Source organism: Chanodichthys erythropterus, chromosome 7 (genome assembly GCF_024489055.1).
Source record: "Chanodichthys erythropterus isolate Z2021 chromosome 7, ASM2448905v1, whole genome shotgun sequence".
NCBI lineage: Eukaryota > Metazoa > Chordata > Actinopteri > Cypriniformes > Xenocyprididae > Chanodichthys > Chanodichthys erythropterus.
This window is the reverse complement of record NC_090227.1, coordinates 8,176,665-8,195,059: the sequence shown is the minus strand read 5'-3', so window position 1 is coordinate 8,195,059 and position 18,395 is coordinate 8,176,665. Positions and strand designations below refer to the sequence as shown.

General features: G+C 35.6%; 1 protein-coding gene across 5 annotated transcripts in view; it reads right to left on the bottom strand.

Annotated features, from left to right (window-relative positions):
• Positions 1 to 18,395, bottom strand: part of LOC137023097 (rho GTPase-activating protein 42) — a 165,064-nt gene that overhangs the window by 35,059 nt on the left and 111,610 nt on the right. For all 5 annotated transcript variants that reach the window (XM_067389737.1, XM_067389738.1, XM_067389739.1 and 2 more), the window contains exons 5-10: positions 11,451 to 11,552; positions 10,647 to 10,757; positions 7,090 to 7,194; positions 2,080 to 2,209; positions 1,097 to 1,197; positions 916 to 1,025 (exon numbers count right to left, since the gene is read on the bottom strand). In XM_067389737.1, coding sequence (XP_067245838.1) covers positions 916 to 1,025; positions 1,097 to 1,197; positions 2,080 to 2,209; positions 7,090 to 7,194; positions 10,647 to 10,757; positions 11,451 to 11,552 — 659 coding nt within the window. The remainder of the gene's footprint in view (positions 1 to 915; positions 1,026 to 1,096; positions 1,198 to 2,079; positions 2,210 to 7,089; positions 7,195 to 10,646; positions 10,758 to 11,450; positions 11,553 to 18,395) is intronic.

Genomic DNA, 18,395 nt, shown 5'->3' with positions numbered 1-18,395 from the left:
GCTCTGCTTCATACTACAGTAACGTTAATAATCGCATCCACGAACATGAGTTCTTCCAGACTCCAATCCCTATTCTTCTGCACCGTCCATTGAGATGGAGACCACATGTCCCAAGTTTGTGCTCTAAAACTTGGCATCATCAAACTACGCCTTTGTTTTGAATAGGCTTCTAGCGACCTCTAGCGGAAAAAAAAATATCACAAATTGTACCTTTAATGTGTTTATACTCAACATTTTATCTTGACTTTTTTTCTCGAAATATAATGACATTTTTCTCATAATATAACAAATTTGTTCTCTTAATTTAACAACTTTTTTCTCGTAATTTAATGACTTTATTCTCAACATTTTATCTCAACTTTTTTCTTGAAATTTAACGAATTTTTTCTCGTAATTTAATGAGTTTATTCTCAACATTTTATTTCAACCTTTTTCTCGAAATTTAAAGACATTTTTCTCATAATTTAATGAATTTGTTCTCGTAATTTAACAACTTTTTTCTCATAATTTAATACGTTTATTCTCAACATTTTATCTCGACCTTTTTTCTCGTAATTTAATGACTTTATTCTCAACATTTTATCTCGACTTTTTTCTTGAAATTTAATGATTTTTTTCTCGTAATTTAACGAGTTTATTCTTAACATTTTATTTCAATTTTTTTTCTCGAAATTTAACGAGTTTTCTCGAAATTTAACAACTTTAATCTCGAGATGGTTTTATTTTTTTTTTATTATTGCTTGGCCCTAATCCTCTTCCGTAAAAGTGGCCTAGACATTCTTAAATCTTTTTTTTCTTCTTCTTTTGATCCATTGAAGAATGGCATGAATAAATGATGACAAAATGTTCATCTTTGGATGAAATATTTTAAAATTTTAAAACTCTCTGTACTGTATTGTCAGTGCAGAGACCCACCTTTCAACCACCTCGATATCAAAACAGAAGCGTTTATCAATCGAGTCAGTCTTCCTCCTAATACAGGACTTCAGTCTGAACTTCTCTGGGGGATTTGACATGACACCATTCTGAGAAAATAGAAAGACAGTGAGGATCTGATGCAAACAGCACCTCTGTTCCCACATGAGCATCTTTGTACCTGTTTAGCCGTGGGCTTCGCCTCTGTGTTGCACATGCTGAAGGTCTTGCTATCTTTCTCATATGTACAATAATGGCGTGTCCATGTGCAGCCCAAAGGCCCTGCAACACATGCATGAAAAGTGCAAATGTGATATATTTGCTTTGAGGTATTTGGGAAAGCATTGTTCATTTGCAGCTCTTGAAAATCCTTTGGGCAATTTCTGTTTTTTAAATATGATGTATGTTGTAAATAGCACAACATGATTTCCCCCCAAATATAAAAAAGAGCACTACAAACAATGAAATATATTTCCAACAACATAAGTTAGATATGTTAGATATAAATGCAACATGTGTGGACTCAAAAACTTCTTCTATAAATGGGTTAAGTAGCAACAAGTAGCTTTATTTAAACTTTTACTTATTTTATTTATTTATTTTTTTTAAGAAAAGAACATTTATTTTATGTTAAAAATTGTAAATAAAATCTATGTACTAAATATGTATTTATAATTTGTATTTTTATCTGATATTTTTGCATTTTTTTTGCATAAATTCTTTATGTTTTGTATGATATTTATATATTTTGATTTTAAAATGTAAAAAAGCTATATATTTTATATTAGCAATATATTTTGCATATAACTTCACTGAAATCTTCACTCTGTGTTATGTATCCGTCCACAAGATGGCAATGTTTTTCTTTCCTAGAACAGGTCATTCTCTGTTGTATCTGAAATTATTTGATGATAATCAAAAGTAATATGTTTACATGTGGAAAGCAATGTTATTTAGGTATTTCCTCTGCAGTGTGAAGGAACAGGAAAAAACAGGATAAGACCAGAGTGAGGTCACTTATGAAGACACATGAAAACCAAATTCTAGACCTTTTATCACTATGTTTTGAAAAAGTGTCTGGCATGGAAGGCTACAGGCTGTCTGTCCTTCTGTTTGCTCATCACTCTTGCCTGAAAGATTAAAGACTGTCCATATAATACTCACGTTTCTCCTGGACATAGAGGTATCCCTCCATGGTCCACTGGCCCGGGGGCTTCTGGTCTTGATCTGCAGATCGAACTCTCTTCATCAGCATTTCTACTTCCTGCTTGGTGCTCAAAAAGTTGTTTCTTGTCTTCATCCAACAAGAAAACACACATATGCAAACAGATCATGGGAACCATATCTCAGTAATGCAATTGCCATTTTAAAATAGCCATTCATAATTGTTCTGACAGATATGTATATATAAAACCATACATGTTACTGAAATAAGTAATTAGCATCTACAGTAGATAAACATGCATAGGAAGCAAAAGATCTGTTACCACATACTGTATGTGACTGATTTGTAACACTCTATATCATTAATGCTCATGAGCATCACATGCAATCTAGGCTCATTGGCCTCTACATACACTTTTGCAAAATTTCAAAAACGCACCTATACATACAATTCAATGCAGTTTCCAGCTGTAATGAACGCTAGTGTTAGTAAGGCATCAACCAATTTTAATTACAGAGGCATTTTATCGATTAATGAAGACTATTTGGTAACACTTTAGAATACTGTTCAGTCATTAATGAATAACTACACAAGACCAAATAAACAACACAATATTAATCTAGTAACTACTATTACCTAACAATGAACTTGGATTAATGAAGTAATAGGCCTATTTAATGTTTGTAAACATTCGGGATGCACGCGCATCATGGTTGCAGAAAACCCGGGAGTGATAACCAGAGAGTTACGACGAAGCGGTTCAAAGTAGTTAAGATTTAAAAACATAATAGAATATTTTGATTTTTTTTTTTTTTTTTTTAAATGTTGTCGGCATATCACAGCAGCTTCACCCAGCGATAAGCACTGTTATTTAAAAAAAAATAACATTACCGAGTGGGATACAGCTTACGGATCCGTTTGCCATAGCACCTTGTCAGTGGTTAAATGACGAAATGAAATGGCCAAGCATCCAGTGGCCAGAGATATATATTTACCTGATTGACACCTCAAGTGTATAGCCTATACTCAGGAGAAGCTAAAAGCGTATAAGTCTCTTGACGCGTACAACTTTGTTTTTTGTTTTGTTTTTGTTTAAGTCACGAATTAAAAGAATAAAAAGTTAATTTCGAGTTTATATCTCACAATTCTGACTTTTATTTCTCGCAAATCTGAGTTTATATCTCACATTTCTTACAAAGAAAAACAAAATTGTGAGATATACGTTATTCTGTCTTTTCTGAATTGCAATTTATCCCGCAATTCTGACTTTTCCCCCTCAGAATTGTGAAATAAACTCACAATTGCGAGTAATAAAGTCCGAACTGGGAGTAATAAACATGCAAATGCAAGAAAAAAGTCAGAATTGTGAAATTAAAATTGTAGACTGTTTAAAAGTTATCTATGTGAAATGTTATAGGTTTAAATATTATTTCAATGCTGTAACTGCTATGTATGTGTGTCCTCTAAACTGCATATGTGAATATTATGTAGACTTACTGTTTACACATCAAATTCCTGCTTTAATAGTAGACTAATCCTTGCAGGTGTCATCAGTCCAGTCTGTGAAACGTCTCCGTTTAGCTTCAAATGACGTTTTCAATGATGGTTTTCTTTAAAAATGAAGACTATATTTTTTTGCATTCCGATTCCAACATCCAGCTTTCCTGTAGCTCAGTGGTTAGAGCATGGCACTAGCAATGCCAAGGTCATGGGTTCGATCCCAGGGATTGCACATACTCAGATACAAATGTATAGTATAATGCAATGTAAGTCGCTTTGGATAAAAGCGTCTGCCAAATGCATAAATGTAAATGTAAATGTAATCCAGAGGCACAACAAAACATTTTTCTCTTATTCTGTGGATTTTGCAAATTTTCCTCCAATTGCTACCTCTATTTTTCTGCAACCACTATGCGCGCGCAACTGCAAGTGACGTCATTGTGACGTCTGCTCCAAAGTGGTCTATAGTGCTCAGTTGAATGTGGTAGGTCAATATTAGCTAATCAATAACTACTATTTTTCCATACCTCCCAGAGGACAAAGAACAACTATATACATGTTCATAGTTAATGTGAATAATGCATAATGTATAATTAACCCTGACAGCAACATAGTGTCGGCCCGGATCCGGTCCACATCTGGTCCGCGTGTAATCCGCATGTACCAGATGTGGGCCGGATCTGGGCCACACCATGTTGTCTTTATTTGGAACAGTGTGAAGTAAAAAGCATGACAACTCTCTAGTTATTGTAGGTCTGTGGCTCTCCAGGACCAACGTAAGCCACCCCTGCTCTATATTGTAATCAGCTCTGCAGATTTCAGCTCCAAACCTAATCAAAAGGTCTGAACGCTTGCTAGAAAGCTATAGGCAGGTGAGTTTTTACCAGGGTTGGAGCTAAACTCTGCAGGACTGAGGCTCACCAGGACCGGAGTTCACCACCCCTGATATAGAGCAACGTTCTGGAGGTAAAAATCCCATTCATGCTCTCCACAGAGAACCTGATTTAATTATTTTCAAACACTTTTTTGCTTCAAGTCAAATCAAAGTTTGTAATGTTGCAATTGATCTCAGATCTGGTTGGTTTAGTATATAGCTCTTAAAGGATAAGAACATTTTCCTGATAATTTATTTATTTTCCCCATAATTTACTCTCCCCCATGTCATCCAAGATGTTCATGTCTTTCTTTCTTCAGTCGAAAAGAAATGAAGGTTTTTGATGAAAACATTCCAGGATTATTCTCCTTATAGTGGCCTTCCCTATTCTACTTAGATAAAAAAACTGAACTGAACTGGCGCCGCGTTCGTTCCGTAAGTTGAATAGGGAAGGTGTAGGACATACAGCGTAAGCTTTTTGAAGAATACGGAAAGCAGAAGCATGTGCAAGGCGATCATTTGTGTTTTAAAGCATATACAGTTGCATTTTTTAAAAAAATGACCGATAGTTTCATTAGATAAGACCCTTTTTCCTCGTCTGGTATCGTTTAAAGCCCTTTAAAGCTGCACTGAAACTGTAATTTTGACCTTCAACCGTCTGGATGCCATTGAAGTCCACTATAAGGAGAATAATCCTGGAATGTTTTCATCAAAAACCTTAATTTCTTTTTGACTGAAGAAAGAAAGACATGAACATCTTGGATGACATGGGGGAGAGTAAATTATGGGGAAAATGAATGGGAAAGATACTTCTGACAGAAAGAATGCTGAAAAGTGTGCAGTTACTATTGTGCTTAATAGTACTGGATGTTAGTAGGTTGTTGGTGCTATACTGACAATGCAATACTCCAAGCACATAAAATACAAACCTTTTGGATGACAGTCCAATTTAAAACTGATTTTTTTAGCTATAATTCTCAGCATATTTATAGGTGCCATTTCTCCTGACTGGACCATCCTAAATCATTTGCCAATCTGCATTATATGATTCCATTATCTTCAAATGCTGCCTTAGATTTTGGCTAAAATTTTGGGAGCATAATTATACTGCCTATCATATGAATTAGTCTTCACATTGAAACCTAAAATACTGCCTAGCTAGGCAGCTCATCAGTTTATGAAACAGAGCTATAATCAGAAGAATTAAAAAAAAAAAAAAAAAATGGGATGGTAAACTTAGGTTTTTTTAGTACTGTGATACTAGTGTTCTCCTTGTTGCCACAACGATTGTTTCGTACACTCTAATGGATTAAAAAAAATTTCAGCTCAAATCAATGTTTTACATTTGCATAATTATTAATTTTGTGAAAAGTCATGTAATAAGTACGGAAGATGATTAGGGCCAAGCAATAAAAAAATAAATAAAACCATGTCGAGATTTAAGTCATTATAATGCGAGAGAAAAAGTCGAAATACAATGTTGAGAATAAAATCATTACATTTCGAGAATAAAGTCGAAATAAAATGTTCAGAATAAACATGCATTCGATCAGTGTCATATTATATTTTGACTTTTCTCGAGAGACAACGACTTTATTCTCGAAATTTAATGATTTTATTCTCAACATCGCTCAAACCTTTTCTTTGCTCAAACTTTTTCTTCGCTGAACCTTTAAGGCTTCGTTGGGTTTTGTTGGATCAGTGTGACTGTCGACAATCTGGTGACTGTTGACATTGGTCTGCGTTTGTCGATGCAGTGTGAACTGGCCTTTACAAATAAAAATGTATATTTGCATATACCAAATGTTTACTTATGTGCCAAGTAGCGTGTAATAAGCTGGATAATGTACATTCAGCCAAAAAATTCAGTTATTATCGCAAAATAAACCCTGACACAAGACCTGTCCTGATCAACCTGTCTGAGTTTATTTTTCGACAAGAATCAGCTGAATTTACTTTATTCCTTACTTAATGCACGTGAATTTTCCCTTATATATAGTGCATGTACACCAATTGCATTCAAATTTTGCTTTCAAAATTAACTGTCTGTCAAGGTTTGCTGGAAAGAAAGGAAAAGGAAAATAAATGGCTTCATATCCTTTTTTTTGTCCTCTGGAGTACTGACATTACAACCAAATACATCAATGTGAATTATCAATGACATTCCTACAATATTAAAGGTGCTTGTCCTGAGGTAGTGAATTACTGTTAAGGCTAAAATCTCATGCTTTTGCAGCAGTGTTAATTTAGCGTCTGTATACTGCAGTGCTGGCATAGTACTGCAGCACAGGTCTTTTGTGCTTTAGAACAAGCTGAAGTTCTGTGACACTAAATCAGCTTTGAGCTTACTGTGACAGTGATGCAAAGAAAAGGTCAAAGGTCATGGATCGCAGGCACAGAGATGCTGACAAGCAGCAGGAAGTGGTTTATAACAGGCCAATATTGATCAAAGACACACAGAGCAGGTTACAGTCTAAAGAACAGAGGGCAAAAGGTTTTTATATGTGCAAGCCTCTTTTTAAACACCATGTGGCTTTACAAATATTTTCAAAAGTGAAAACATATTTTCGGTCAAATGGAGGCTAATGAAAAAGTGAAAGAGAAGCTGGATGACTCACAGGAGATGTGCACTTACATTCTGCAGGTTAAACTGTAGCTGTTGTTTGTAGGGCTCAAATTCATGGGCCAGCTCATAACCCTCATGGTAGAATGTGAACAGACCCTGTAGGAAGGCCAAGAGCTGCAACCCAAACAAGAAGTAAATACATGTTTCCATATTATGCCTGTAATACTATCTATTCCTGTTTCTCAGTGAATATTTTTCAATTTTTTGAATCAGTTCGCAAATTTTCTGAATGGATAAAGGTGTCACATAACTGCTTAATCAAAAGACTTACACACAAAATTCTTTATAGTATTTCTTCTTTAAGTATTTTTATTATTAAAAAGTTTTACAAAGAAAGACATTAATAGTACTTTTGTAAAATATTTAAAACAATGTACACTCACATGAGATCAGTAGCTTAATAAAAAGTGTTTAATTTTACATGAAGCAGGTCACCTCATGGGGGCAGCCATGTTGAAATCACATGACGGGCCGAATACAACTAGCTTTATCTCTGTAAATCTTCCTGTTATTGGACATTTTTTTCTGACAAAAATCAATTAACGATGGCTGCCAGCAATTATTGTATTTCTACAATGGCATTGGTAACTGAAAACATTTTCTTTTGCATATTTCTGCATCCACACCACTAGGCGTCAGTACAAGTCAGACAGGCTACATTCACACAACAACGATGAACTAAAAACGGAAATGTTTTTCCTTTTCTTTTTTTTTTATTCGTGTATGGACAACATTGTTGTCTTACCAATCCCTGTTTACACGGATCAGCGAAAACGATTAAAAATGCTGCATTGTGCAGGACAGGCCAGTAGTTGGTGATGTCTTTTGTAAAGAAATACTACGCTCCTATAAATTGAACATGTACAGTGCTTCCCACAGGTTTGAAATATACTTGTGTTGGTAGCCGGGCGAAAAATCCTCCTATTACCCACGGCACAAAAATCGTCTACTACATGTGACAAACAAATAATGTGTGATTTTTAACAGTATTTTTATTTATTGAAATTAATTTTAATTACATATTCGATTTGCGGATGGTTTCATTATCTTGCGTGGATATAAAAGTATAAGAGGATACAAATAATAAAAGCAGAAATGTGTCTCCAAATATACTTGGGTGGCCGTTATTATACGTGGGCGGTCCACCCAAGTAAAGTCTATGTGTGTGAAGCACTGACGTAATACGCATGACGTCACCGTTTTCACAAATTCGCATTTTTGTAGTTTCAGCTCCCTAGTTCAGTAGTCAGGGCACTGATCAGGTAGTCGGCCATTTTAAGGGCTGTCTCAATCGCAGAATCCTTCAAGTGTAATTGATATTTAGCTTCCTAAAAAGTCCCACAATGCACTACAAAACCTAGGGTGCATCGATGCTCACTATGTTCCCTTAACGGAAGTTCTGAAGCACGAAACATAAATCACATGAGCCAACTCACTACACATAACGACTGATAATGACACGTGATATATGTTTTTAAAACAGAAACCGTTATTTTATTATATTTCAGCATTAACATACATCGTTAGACAGGTAGTTCGAACACAATCTAGCTAACATTTATAATTCGTTTCCGTCTGAAATGTTGCACGTATATGTAACAAGCAAAGTATTTATTATAATGTACTTTCAATAACATTACAAGTAACGTCAGAAATCAGCTCTGCTGTTGTTCATAGTACCAGTAATGATGTTGTCAACAAAAAATGTTGTCATGTGGCCAGAAATAGAGCATCAGTGTCCCAATGTGTAGTGAACCACTGTCCTTTACTGTCCTTACCAGTGCCCAAATATGCATGTGTATGCAATTTACTGATTTATGAGCTCGGGAGCTAGGAAACTGATTGGGACATACCCAATAACGGTATAGTTTTCAAAAACGTACACTTTGAAACCCATTTTTGTAAATGAACAGCCAAAACGCATGAAAAGTTTTCCGTTTTTATTTGAAAATGGCGTCGTAAATGCTCCCTCAGAGAAGGGGAGAAACGATTTATTGTAAATATGATTACAACCCTGCAACCTCAAATTACTTAAGGAAGACATTTACTTAACTTAAAACACTTACTGAATTGTTAGTGCACAGACCTGATGTGGCTATAGTACAGTAAGTGCATTGTGCATTGAGTTATACATCGATTGAGCATTACAGTTTCCCATATCTCCCATACTTAAGGCCACTGCAACAATTTGACTTTCTTTCTTTGAAGACTTCAAAGATGCTGATGTCACACCCTGAAACTCAATAGCAGACCTTACCGCAGTGCTTCTGGGAGATTAACGGTCGTTTTTTCCATGCCAGGTGATAAACAATGGATGCCCCTCTAAATCTATACAGCACATTCTCTGGCTCACTTTACTGCGCACACTTATGCATATAAATATGCTTAATGCAGGAATGAGTCATGTAAATTCTGTCCACTGTTGTAATATGTGAGGTTCAGCTGTTGTGTATTTTATGCGATCTATCTGCTGAGTGGAGATTTAGATCAGTGTTTCCCAACCCTGTTCCTGGAGGCACACCAACAGTACACATTTTGAATGTCTTCCTTATCTGAACCATATATTTCTGGTCTTGGAGTTTCTACTAACGAACTGATGAGTTGAATGTGTGTGTTTGATTAGGAAGATTTGGAAAATGTGTACTGTTAGCGTTCCTCCGGGAACAGGGTTGGGAAACACTGATTTAGATGACAAACATGACTGAAAAGGACTGAAAAAAGAACAGTAAGAGCGCTTCCCCAATGTTTAATAGAAGGACACTTTCAATTATTGCTTCATATTAAGAGAAAGGATTAACTTTGTCTTACAGGGTCCTCCTAAAAATTAATTAGAAGAAATAAAAATAGACTCAAATGAACATACTGTTGACGTCCAGCAAAAGAAAAGAATTGGAAAAATGAACGTGGATAGCATCTCAGACCATTTGGTATTGGACAAATTTGCTGAGACGTTTGAGATTATATTGAGATTTCTGACTTTTGGTTGCAGTTACTATAGACTCTTAAAGGGATAGTTGACTCAAATATTTTTTTTTTTTTTTTTTTTTTTCAATTGTCTCATATTCATGTCGTTCCAAACCTGTATGACTTTCTTTCTTCTGTGGAACATAAAAGAAGATATTTCGAGGAATGTCTCAGTGTTTTTTTTTTTTGTGCCAACAATCTACAACAACATATCTTGTGTTTCATGGATAAAGAAAGTCACACAGGTTTGGAATGACATAACGCTGAGTAAATTATGACATTTTTCCATGAACTATCTCTTTAATAGCTCAGGGGTGATTGTGGGACAGGAAATTACAGCTGATGTTTCAGTAAGCTGGCATAATGTGATTATGACTTCAGTGGTCAAACTCTCCACCTACTTCCTGTTGGCTACAAATCCATTACTGACCAGATGGCTTGACTCTCATTACATTACACAGGCATCTGATTTTTCTGTTTTTTTTTTTTTTTCAGGAACATTTTGTGTACATAGGCTTTGTGTGTATTTGTGAGCTTCAGTTTGGAGACAGAAACTTTATGTCTAAATATAAGAGTTATAATATGTATCACAAAGATCTTACCGGCTCAACAAATTCAAATTTCTTCTTCTCTTGAACCTCCTGGATTTTGAAGACGTATTCTAGCGAGGCATCATAAAAGAGTTGTCTTTCCTTATCAATCTGAGCGTCAGCCTGCAAATGAACAAAGAGCGCCGTTACCCTAGAGACAGACAGAAAGCTATGACTGCCAGGCTTGTACGCTCATTTGGACGTGTTTGGGCTTTGGTTAATCATTACATGTGAGAATTTCTGGCTTAGCTTTGTGAGAATTTGTGTAACAACAAGTTAAACAAACGCATAGGAACATCTCTGAACAGCAGGAAAGAGGAATAAAGAAGAAGAAAAAAAAAAAAAACAAGAACTAAAGCTTTTAAACACTGATGTTTTTAAAAGGATTAGTCATCCTAAAATGGAAATTTGATCATTATTTACTCATATGTTGTTTAAAAGACATGGCTTTCTTCTGTGAGTTTCAAAAAGAACACTAAGGACTATAAAAGTAGTTCATATGACTTATTAATTAGTTCCAATTTATTGTAACTGAATGGAAAGAGTGGAACGTTTTTGTATTTTTTTATGCATATTTTTAGAATTTATGCCATCCAGTGTTTAATATGCGATATCCCAAAATGTACATAAAAATAGGTGTATGGAAACAGCTATAGTAAGTCTTGTGTACAGCAGACAGAAAGCAAGATATGATGGTAAGACACTTCTAATGCAGCAAATTAAGACTAAACTCTAAACGTACTAATATTCTTTCTCGCAAGCACTGGTATTTCCCTTGGAAAATGCAAAACTAGACTTATTTGTGGAATGATTCACCTCTTGGAGAGCCGATTCCTTTTTTCTGGATGACAGGTTGAGATGTTTTTCCAGTGTGGAATAGTACTTTTCCGTCTCCTTATCAAATTTCTTCTTCCCCTCCTATGAAAAACAAATTGTTAATAACAGATTTTTAGTGTATGAACTCAGTTATATGTGTCCTAACAGAGTAACCAATGGTGTTTATTCTTTAAAAACGAACAAACAAACATTTTGTGAGAAGGTAAGTGTGAAAATCTTTCTTTAAAGTGGGACCCTCGTATTCTTGTGATGTTCCTCTCAGCCCATTAGGTGGCACTCTAATGCTTTATCACAGAGAGCCTGTTCTTGTCTCCTACTGATATATTTTGGTACTGCTATAGAAAAAGTTTAGCCCATAATTGATATATTGCATATGATTAAATATATTGTCACTCTGTAATGAAATGACACAAACCAAGCTTTAAGATAATACTTAATCATAGTTACAAGATAACAAGATTAATCTCTTTCTGTTCTCAGCAGACACAGAAGAGCAAATCACACAACATTATTTCCGTCCATTTTGAAAATATGCCTTTACTGCCATTTGAATGAAAATCTGGAAAAGTCTATGAGTCAGCTTTTAATAAATTAACATTTCCTGACAGATGCATGCAGACAGAAAAGGTTTGCATTAGTCTCAATGCTGACTCATTAATGGCACAGGTAGTATATTCTGTACCCTCTGATCGACAGGCTTCTGTTGAATTGCACACAAGAGCTGTTCGCTCAAGCATACAAGTGGAATATTTCAAAATCAAACAAAAATATTTCAAACTTCAAATCAAATTAGAGAAACACAATCTCACAAAGTAGGCTCAATGTCATGGGTATTAAAAGTCAAGATGGCAAAAGTTACTTTGTCATAAATCACTATCATTTTTGAAAGGCCATCAATGCAAATATGCTGTTTTGGCAGCACAATGGTGTAGTTCCACCATTTAACATCAGGGGCTAACTGGACCATACTGCCCGGCCAAATTCTGCCCCCTTGGGTGTGTCTGACAGCATACAGAGGTAAGAAGGCAACAAGTGATCCAATGATAGTGCGACATTTTGTCTACTGAGACGCATCTGATCAACTTTTGAAGACTGCATAGATGTTGCTGACTATGATATCCCACAATCCTATGTGTTTAATTAGGTTTGATTCCTGAGCTTAAAAAAAAAAAAAAGGCATCTAAAAAAAATGGCATCTGCAGTTGGTGGTCGGTTTCTGTCTAAGGGTATGTTCACACTTGAATTTCGCTTCTCTTGGTTCTTTTGGTCCTGATCAAAACAGAAAATTATACATTTAGTCCTGGTTCACTTAGAATTCACACTGTGATTTTTAACACTGAACTGAAAGATACAAAACAAAAAGATTATAAAATGTGTCAAGGAGTCAAAACAGTGCCAGAAATTCCTCCATTACACACACAAACAAAGATCTGTAGAAAAAATGGTTTTCATGCCTGTAATGAACTGTAATGGGCAACTTTGATGAGAAAAAACAGGTATGCTTGAGCATTCTGCCCTTTTTAGGGTTGCATCTTGTCACATTATGTCTGTTTTTGGTTTTTTTAGATGTCTTTGGTCCATGTTGCATTCATATTTCAGTCGAACCACACCAAAATTTAATTTGCTTGTTTGGTTTTCACCAGGGTTTGGATGGCAACGTTCAAAATTATTTAAATGAACCACGGCAATCACACCAGAGTTTAACCTGCCAAGTGTGAACACACCCTAAATGTAAGTTTTTGACCAACTTTATTCTACTTTTGATGTTTTTTTTCTAGCTGGAAATTAGTAATTAAACATTCTCTTAGTTACTGTATCACCAAAGCTCTCTATTTTGTTATGCTGCCTAAAATATTTTGTGAGGTACCTTTGTGTGCAAATGCGACCTGCAAAGTTATTGCCTGATAAAGCAGCGAGACAACAAGTCAGCTGCCTAGCCCTTCAGTATTCAAAGAATTCTTTTTTTCACTTCAATTACACTGACACCTGTTGGAGTGGAGGCACCATCACACATTTTTTATTGTAGAAATACACAGGTAAAATAGTAAAAATATTTACATGCATATGTGTAACACATGACTATAATTGGTAGTGTCTGATAATAAAGGGGTTACTGAGATAAAGTGAGTAGTATTTAGCCAGTCATGTGATCTCAACATGGCAGCCACTATAAGGAGCTGACCCATATTTTAAATAAAACTGCTGGGTTTTTTTCAGTGGAAAACTTTACCTAGTGCACGTTAGATGAAAACAAAGAGGTTGAAGAGTAAAGAAATATGAATGATGAAGAGGAGAATTTTGAATTTAAAATTTGGATATCTATCTGCTCCTTCCATTCCCTGTCACAAATCACAAGATAACTAACTTCACAAGAGGAGATGAATTTCCACAGAAGAATCCACAACACTGAACCCTCTAAAGGCCCTGACTCCATTCAGTCTGTTTTCACACCTGAGTTGTCTGCCCGAGGCCTTTCATGCAGCGATGCAATACTTGGATTCTACGGTTATCGCAATATTCAAAGGTCATATGTAAATTTTAAAGTGCTCTATTTCTTTGCAGCAACTCAAGTGCTGTTCTGAGTGGGAGCATGGGAGATGACAGAGGGTTTGTCTGGACCACTGTCAAAAGAAGCAAGCTGGTTTGTTTGAGCCAAATGCAAGAGCTTCAACCACGCAATCCCAATAATTTTCTAACACCTCACTACTATATCTATAAGCAGAAGTACTAGATTTTTACATTTTCTAAAGAAAACATACAGAAAAATGTCCAAACTGAGCACATACAGTAACAAACACACAGTGTTCCCCAGGGTTCTGTCCTTGGACCTTTACTTTTCATCATCTAGAGGTTTTCATTAGGTAACATTCTCCATCATCATAGCTTTAAATTCCATTTCTACGCAGATGACACCCAACTTTACATCCACTCTCAATGCCCTGCTCCTTTGCCCACCAACTCCATATCTGTTTATATTGAGGACATAAATGCATGCATGACCAGTATTTTTCTCAAACTCAACACTGATAAAACTTCTTTTTGGTTCCCCTCAAATTATATCCTGCTTCTTTGTTGACAATGTTAATATCACTAGAGTCTTGGTTTGACCTTCCACCATTGTTAAAAACCTGGGAATAATCTTTGATTCTTCTCTGTCCTTCCTTCCTTACATTTCCTCACTTACCAAGTCTGCCTTCTTTCACTGTAATATCACTTGTTAACATCCATTTTTAAATATCAATGATGCTGATATCCTATAGTTCATGCTTTCATTATTACTTGCCTTGACTACTGTAATCCCCTTTTCTATGGCTTACCCAACACAACAATAAATAAGCTCCAATATATTCAGAACTCCACAGCTAGGGTCCTCACATATACCACGAAATCTTCCCACATTACTCCTATTCTACACAGACTATCTGTTCACTTTCGTATTCAACACAAGATACTTCTTATCACATTCAAAGCCCTCCCCATATATTTCTCATCTCATTCATACCTACACCAGAGTTCGCACACTTGGGTCCTCTGATACTGATCTGTTGTTGGTCCCACGGCACAAACTAACATTGTTTGTTGGAAGGGCCTTTTGTATCTTTGCCCCCACACTCTGGAATTCTATTCCCCAACACATCCACGACCTCTTATCATTACATGATTTAAAAACCCACCTTAAAGCATATCTTTTTGCTTCTTGTTTCTCTGATCCCTAAATATATGATTGGTTTCATGTTATGTATGTTATATTATCTACGCTCAGTGTAACTGTATTGTCTCTTTGCCTGCTTTTGTGTTTACTTGTTATCATATTGTAAAGCGACCATGAGTTTGCAGAAAGAAACTCAATAATATATAAAATAAACATATTATTATTACTGCATATTGAAAAAAACACAATATGGTAATATGCTATTCTGAAAAGATCAATAGTTGTAGTTATACACAGTCATGCAGTGAAAGGAAACAGCCAGTGAAACTCGAACTTGTGTGTATTTTCATTCCCATGACCCTTCATTAACCCCTGACTCAGTATAACGGCTACTGATATGATATAGCTAAACAGTGCACTTTAAAGGATTAGTTCAATTTCAAATAAAATTTTCCTGATAATGTACTCGTCCCCATGTCATCCAAGATGTTCATGTCTTTCTTTCTTCAGGCGAAAAGTAATTAAGGTTTTTGATGAAAACATTCCAGGAAAAAATGGAACTGGCGCTGGGTTCCTTCCGTAAGTAGAATAGGGAAGGCATAAGACATACAGCGTAAGCATTTTGAAGAATACAAAAGTGCGGTTTTGGCAGAACCACTTGGAAGGCGATCATTTGTTTATATAAAGCATATACATTTACATTTTCCGAAAATGACCCATCGTTTCGCTATATAAGACCCTTATTCCTGGAGGCCATTGAAGTCCATTATAAGGAGAATAATCCTGGAATGTTTTCATCAAAAACCTTAATTTCTTTTCAACTGAAGAAAGAAAGACATGAACATCTTGGATGAAATGGGGGTGAGTAAATTATCAGGAAATTTTTATTTGAAAGTGAACTAATGTTTAAACAACATTGTGCCACAACGCAATTTTTGTGACAAAATAATCACAGTCCTGCATCCTTCACACTGTCAAATTTCTGACCATAATCAATCAATAATTTCATGACTGCATCTTTAGACACTTCCTCTACGGTGTCCAGAAAAAAGAGAAAACCTTTCCAGAGGAAAATGTAGTGTCTATATCTTGACAGACTCCTATGGGATAAGAGTTAAATAATAAAACAGACAAATAAATGAATAAATATATTAGATAGTGTGTTGACAGCCAATAAATTTCCCTTCGGGTTTGTTTACTTTTATGAGGATGACAGTGGAATACAATATACTGTATCTTTGGGCTTGATTACTTTTTTTGTGAGCTGAATACCACAAAAAAAAAAAATAAAAAAAATAAAAATAAATAAATAATCCTGGATGAAACACAAATTCTTTCTCTCCAACACAAATACAATGAGAAAGAGACAATCAGAGACTCAAGAGAATTAAACTGAAATGCTTGAAATGCTTTGGGATTGCCCCATTACTGTTTTAAATCAATGAATAATTTAGTGTAACCACACAGTAAAAGTCAAGAATTAATTTGATAAGAATATCTGCAATAAAAAGACTATAATACTATCAACTCCATAAAAAGTCCACAAAAAAACTTTAGAGCTTGCTTATAAGTAGGTTCATACAGTACCTGCATTCAGATTAAAAAACTGAAGTTTGCAAAATCGATTTGAATATAGTAATGTGTTAGAGGAATCACATTCTTATTAATTTAAAAAAGAAATTGTAAATACATAATTTTACAAATTGACAATTAGACCTATTTTAAACATTAAAATAATGTGTAGTCACATGCGATGAAGAATCCAGTCATACCAGTGGTCAAAAATAGGTTTTGATTGACCATACAGTCCAGAGTATGGGAGGAAATAAATTCTGCAAACAAGCAGTCTCTGCTGGAGCAAAGAAACAAACTACATTGACCTGTAGATCCCACGCCACACAGTGAGGATAAACGACAGGACCTCAAGGGCCTTCCACAAACACACAACAGCCAAAGCCACCACACCAGGAAATGCCTTAGTAGTCCAACATACAGCGGCTCCATCCACAAACACTGCACTGAGTTATGGAGAGAGATTGCGGCAAACCGGCTTCAAACTAGCAGGAAACAATGTAATATGCTGGGAATGTACATTTTGATTCATGTAGTAAAGGACACACTGACAATGAGTCTCATTCACTAATAATTGTGTATTTATACGCACAGGAGAGCTTCTGACGAAAAATCTCTGTATGATTCACAACATGTTTACGCACATGAATTTGTTCTTAATCTCCTTCTAATGTTAGTGAATTTGGAGTATTCTAAATGAGTGGCCGTATACAGAAGGTTAGTCTTTGCATAAAACATGCCCAAACCATTTCCACATAAGGGCTTTCCACACAACCTTTCCTTTACAGCCTTTAGTCACTTTTATCATACATATGCCGCTCTCTGCAGACGCGCTCTTGCCAGATCCTTGAGCAATGCTAAGTGTGTCATTCTCAAAACCAGAACAAACCAAAAATGCTTTTTGCATATGCGTAGTTTCAGTTACGACATTATAAAGGTTTTTGGTGAAACATGACTTGTTCGTAAAAACGTTCATACGCAGATTTCACGCACAAATTTGTGCGTACGCATACTTAGTGAATGAATCCCAATGTATCATGCTTAAATGCCAACAGTGCTCAACCTAAAATCCAATACAAGTGGAATGAATAAAAGCTTCTTTAAATGTAACAATAAAACAATTAATAGTGCAACTTTTAAATCACAATTTCATATTTACTAATTCATTTTCTTAATCCATATGCCAATTGAGGTTAATTTTTTTTCTTTGGCACAATGGCCACAGACACATTTGATCAAAATTAAAGGGATAGTTCACCCAAAAATGAAAATTTGATGTTTATCTGCTTACCCCCAGGGCATCCAAGATGTAGATGACTTTTTTTCTTCAGTCGAACGCAAATTATGATTTTTAACTGCAACCGCTGCAGTCTGTCAGTCAAATAATAGCAGTGATTGGGAACTTGAACAATAAGAGTCGAAAAAACGTCCATAGACAAATCCAAATTAAAACCTGCGGCTCGTGACGGCACATTGATGTCCTAAGACACGAAACGATCGGTTTGTGCGAGAAACCGAACAGTATTTATATTAATTTTTTACCTCTAATACACCACTATGTCCAACTCCGTTCAGCTTCCGGTTAGTGAGGTCTGATCGCGCTCTGACAACGGAAGTGATGTCTCGCGCTCATTGAAGTATATGGGCGAGACATCACTTCCGTCTTCAGAACGCGTTTTTTGACCTCACTAACAGGAAGC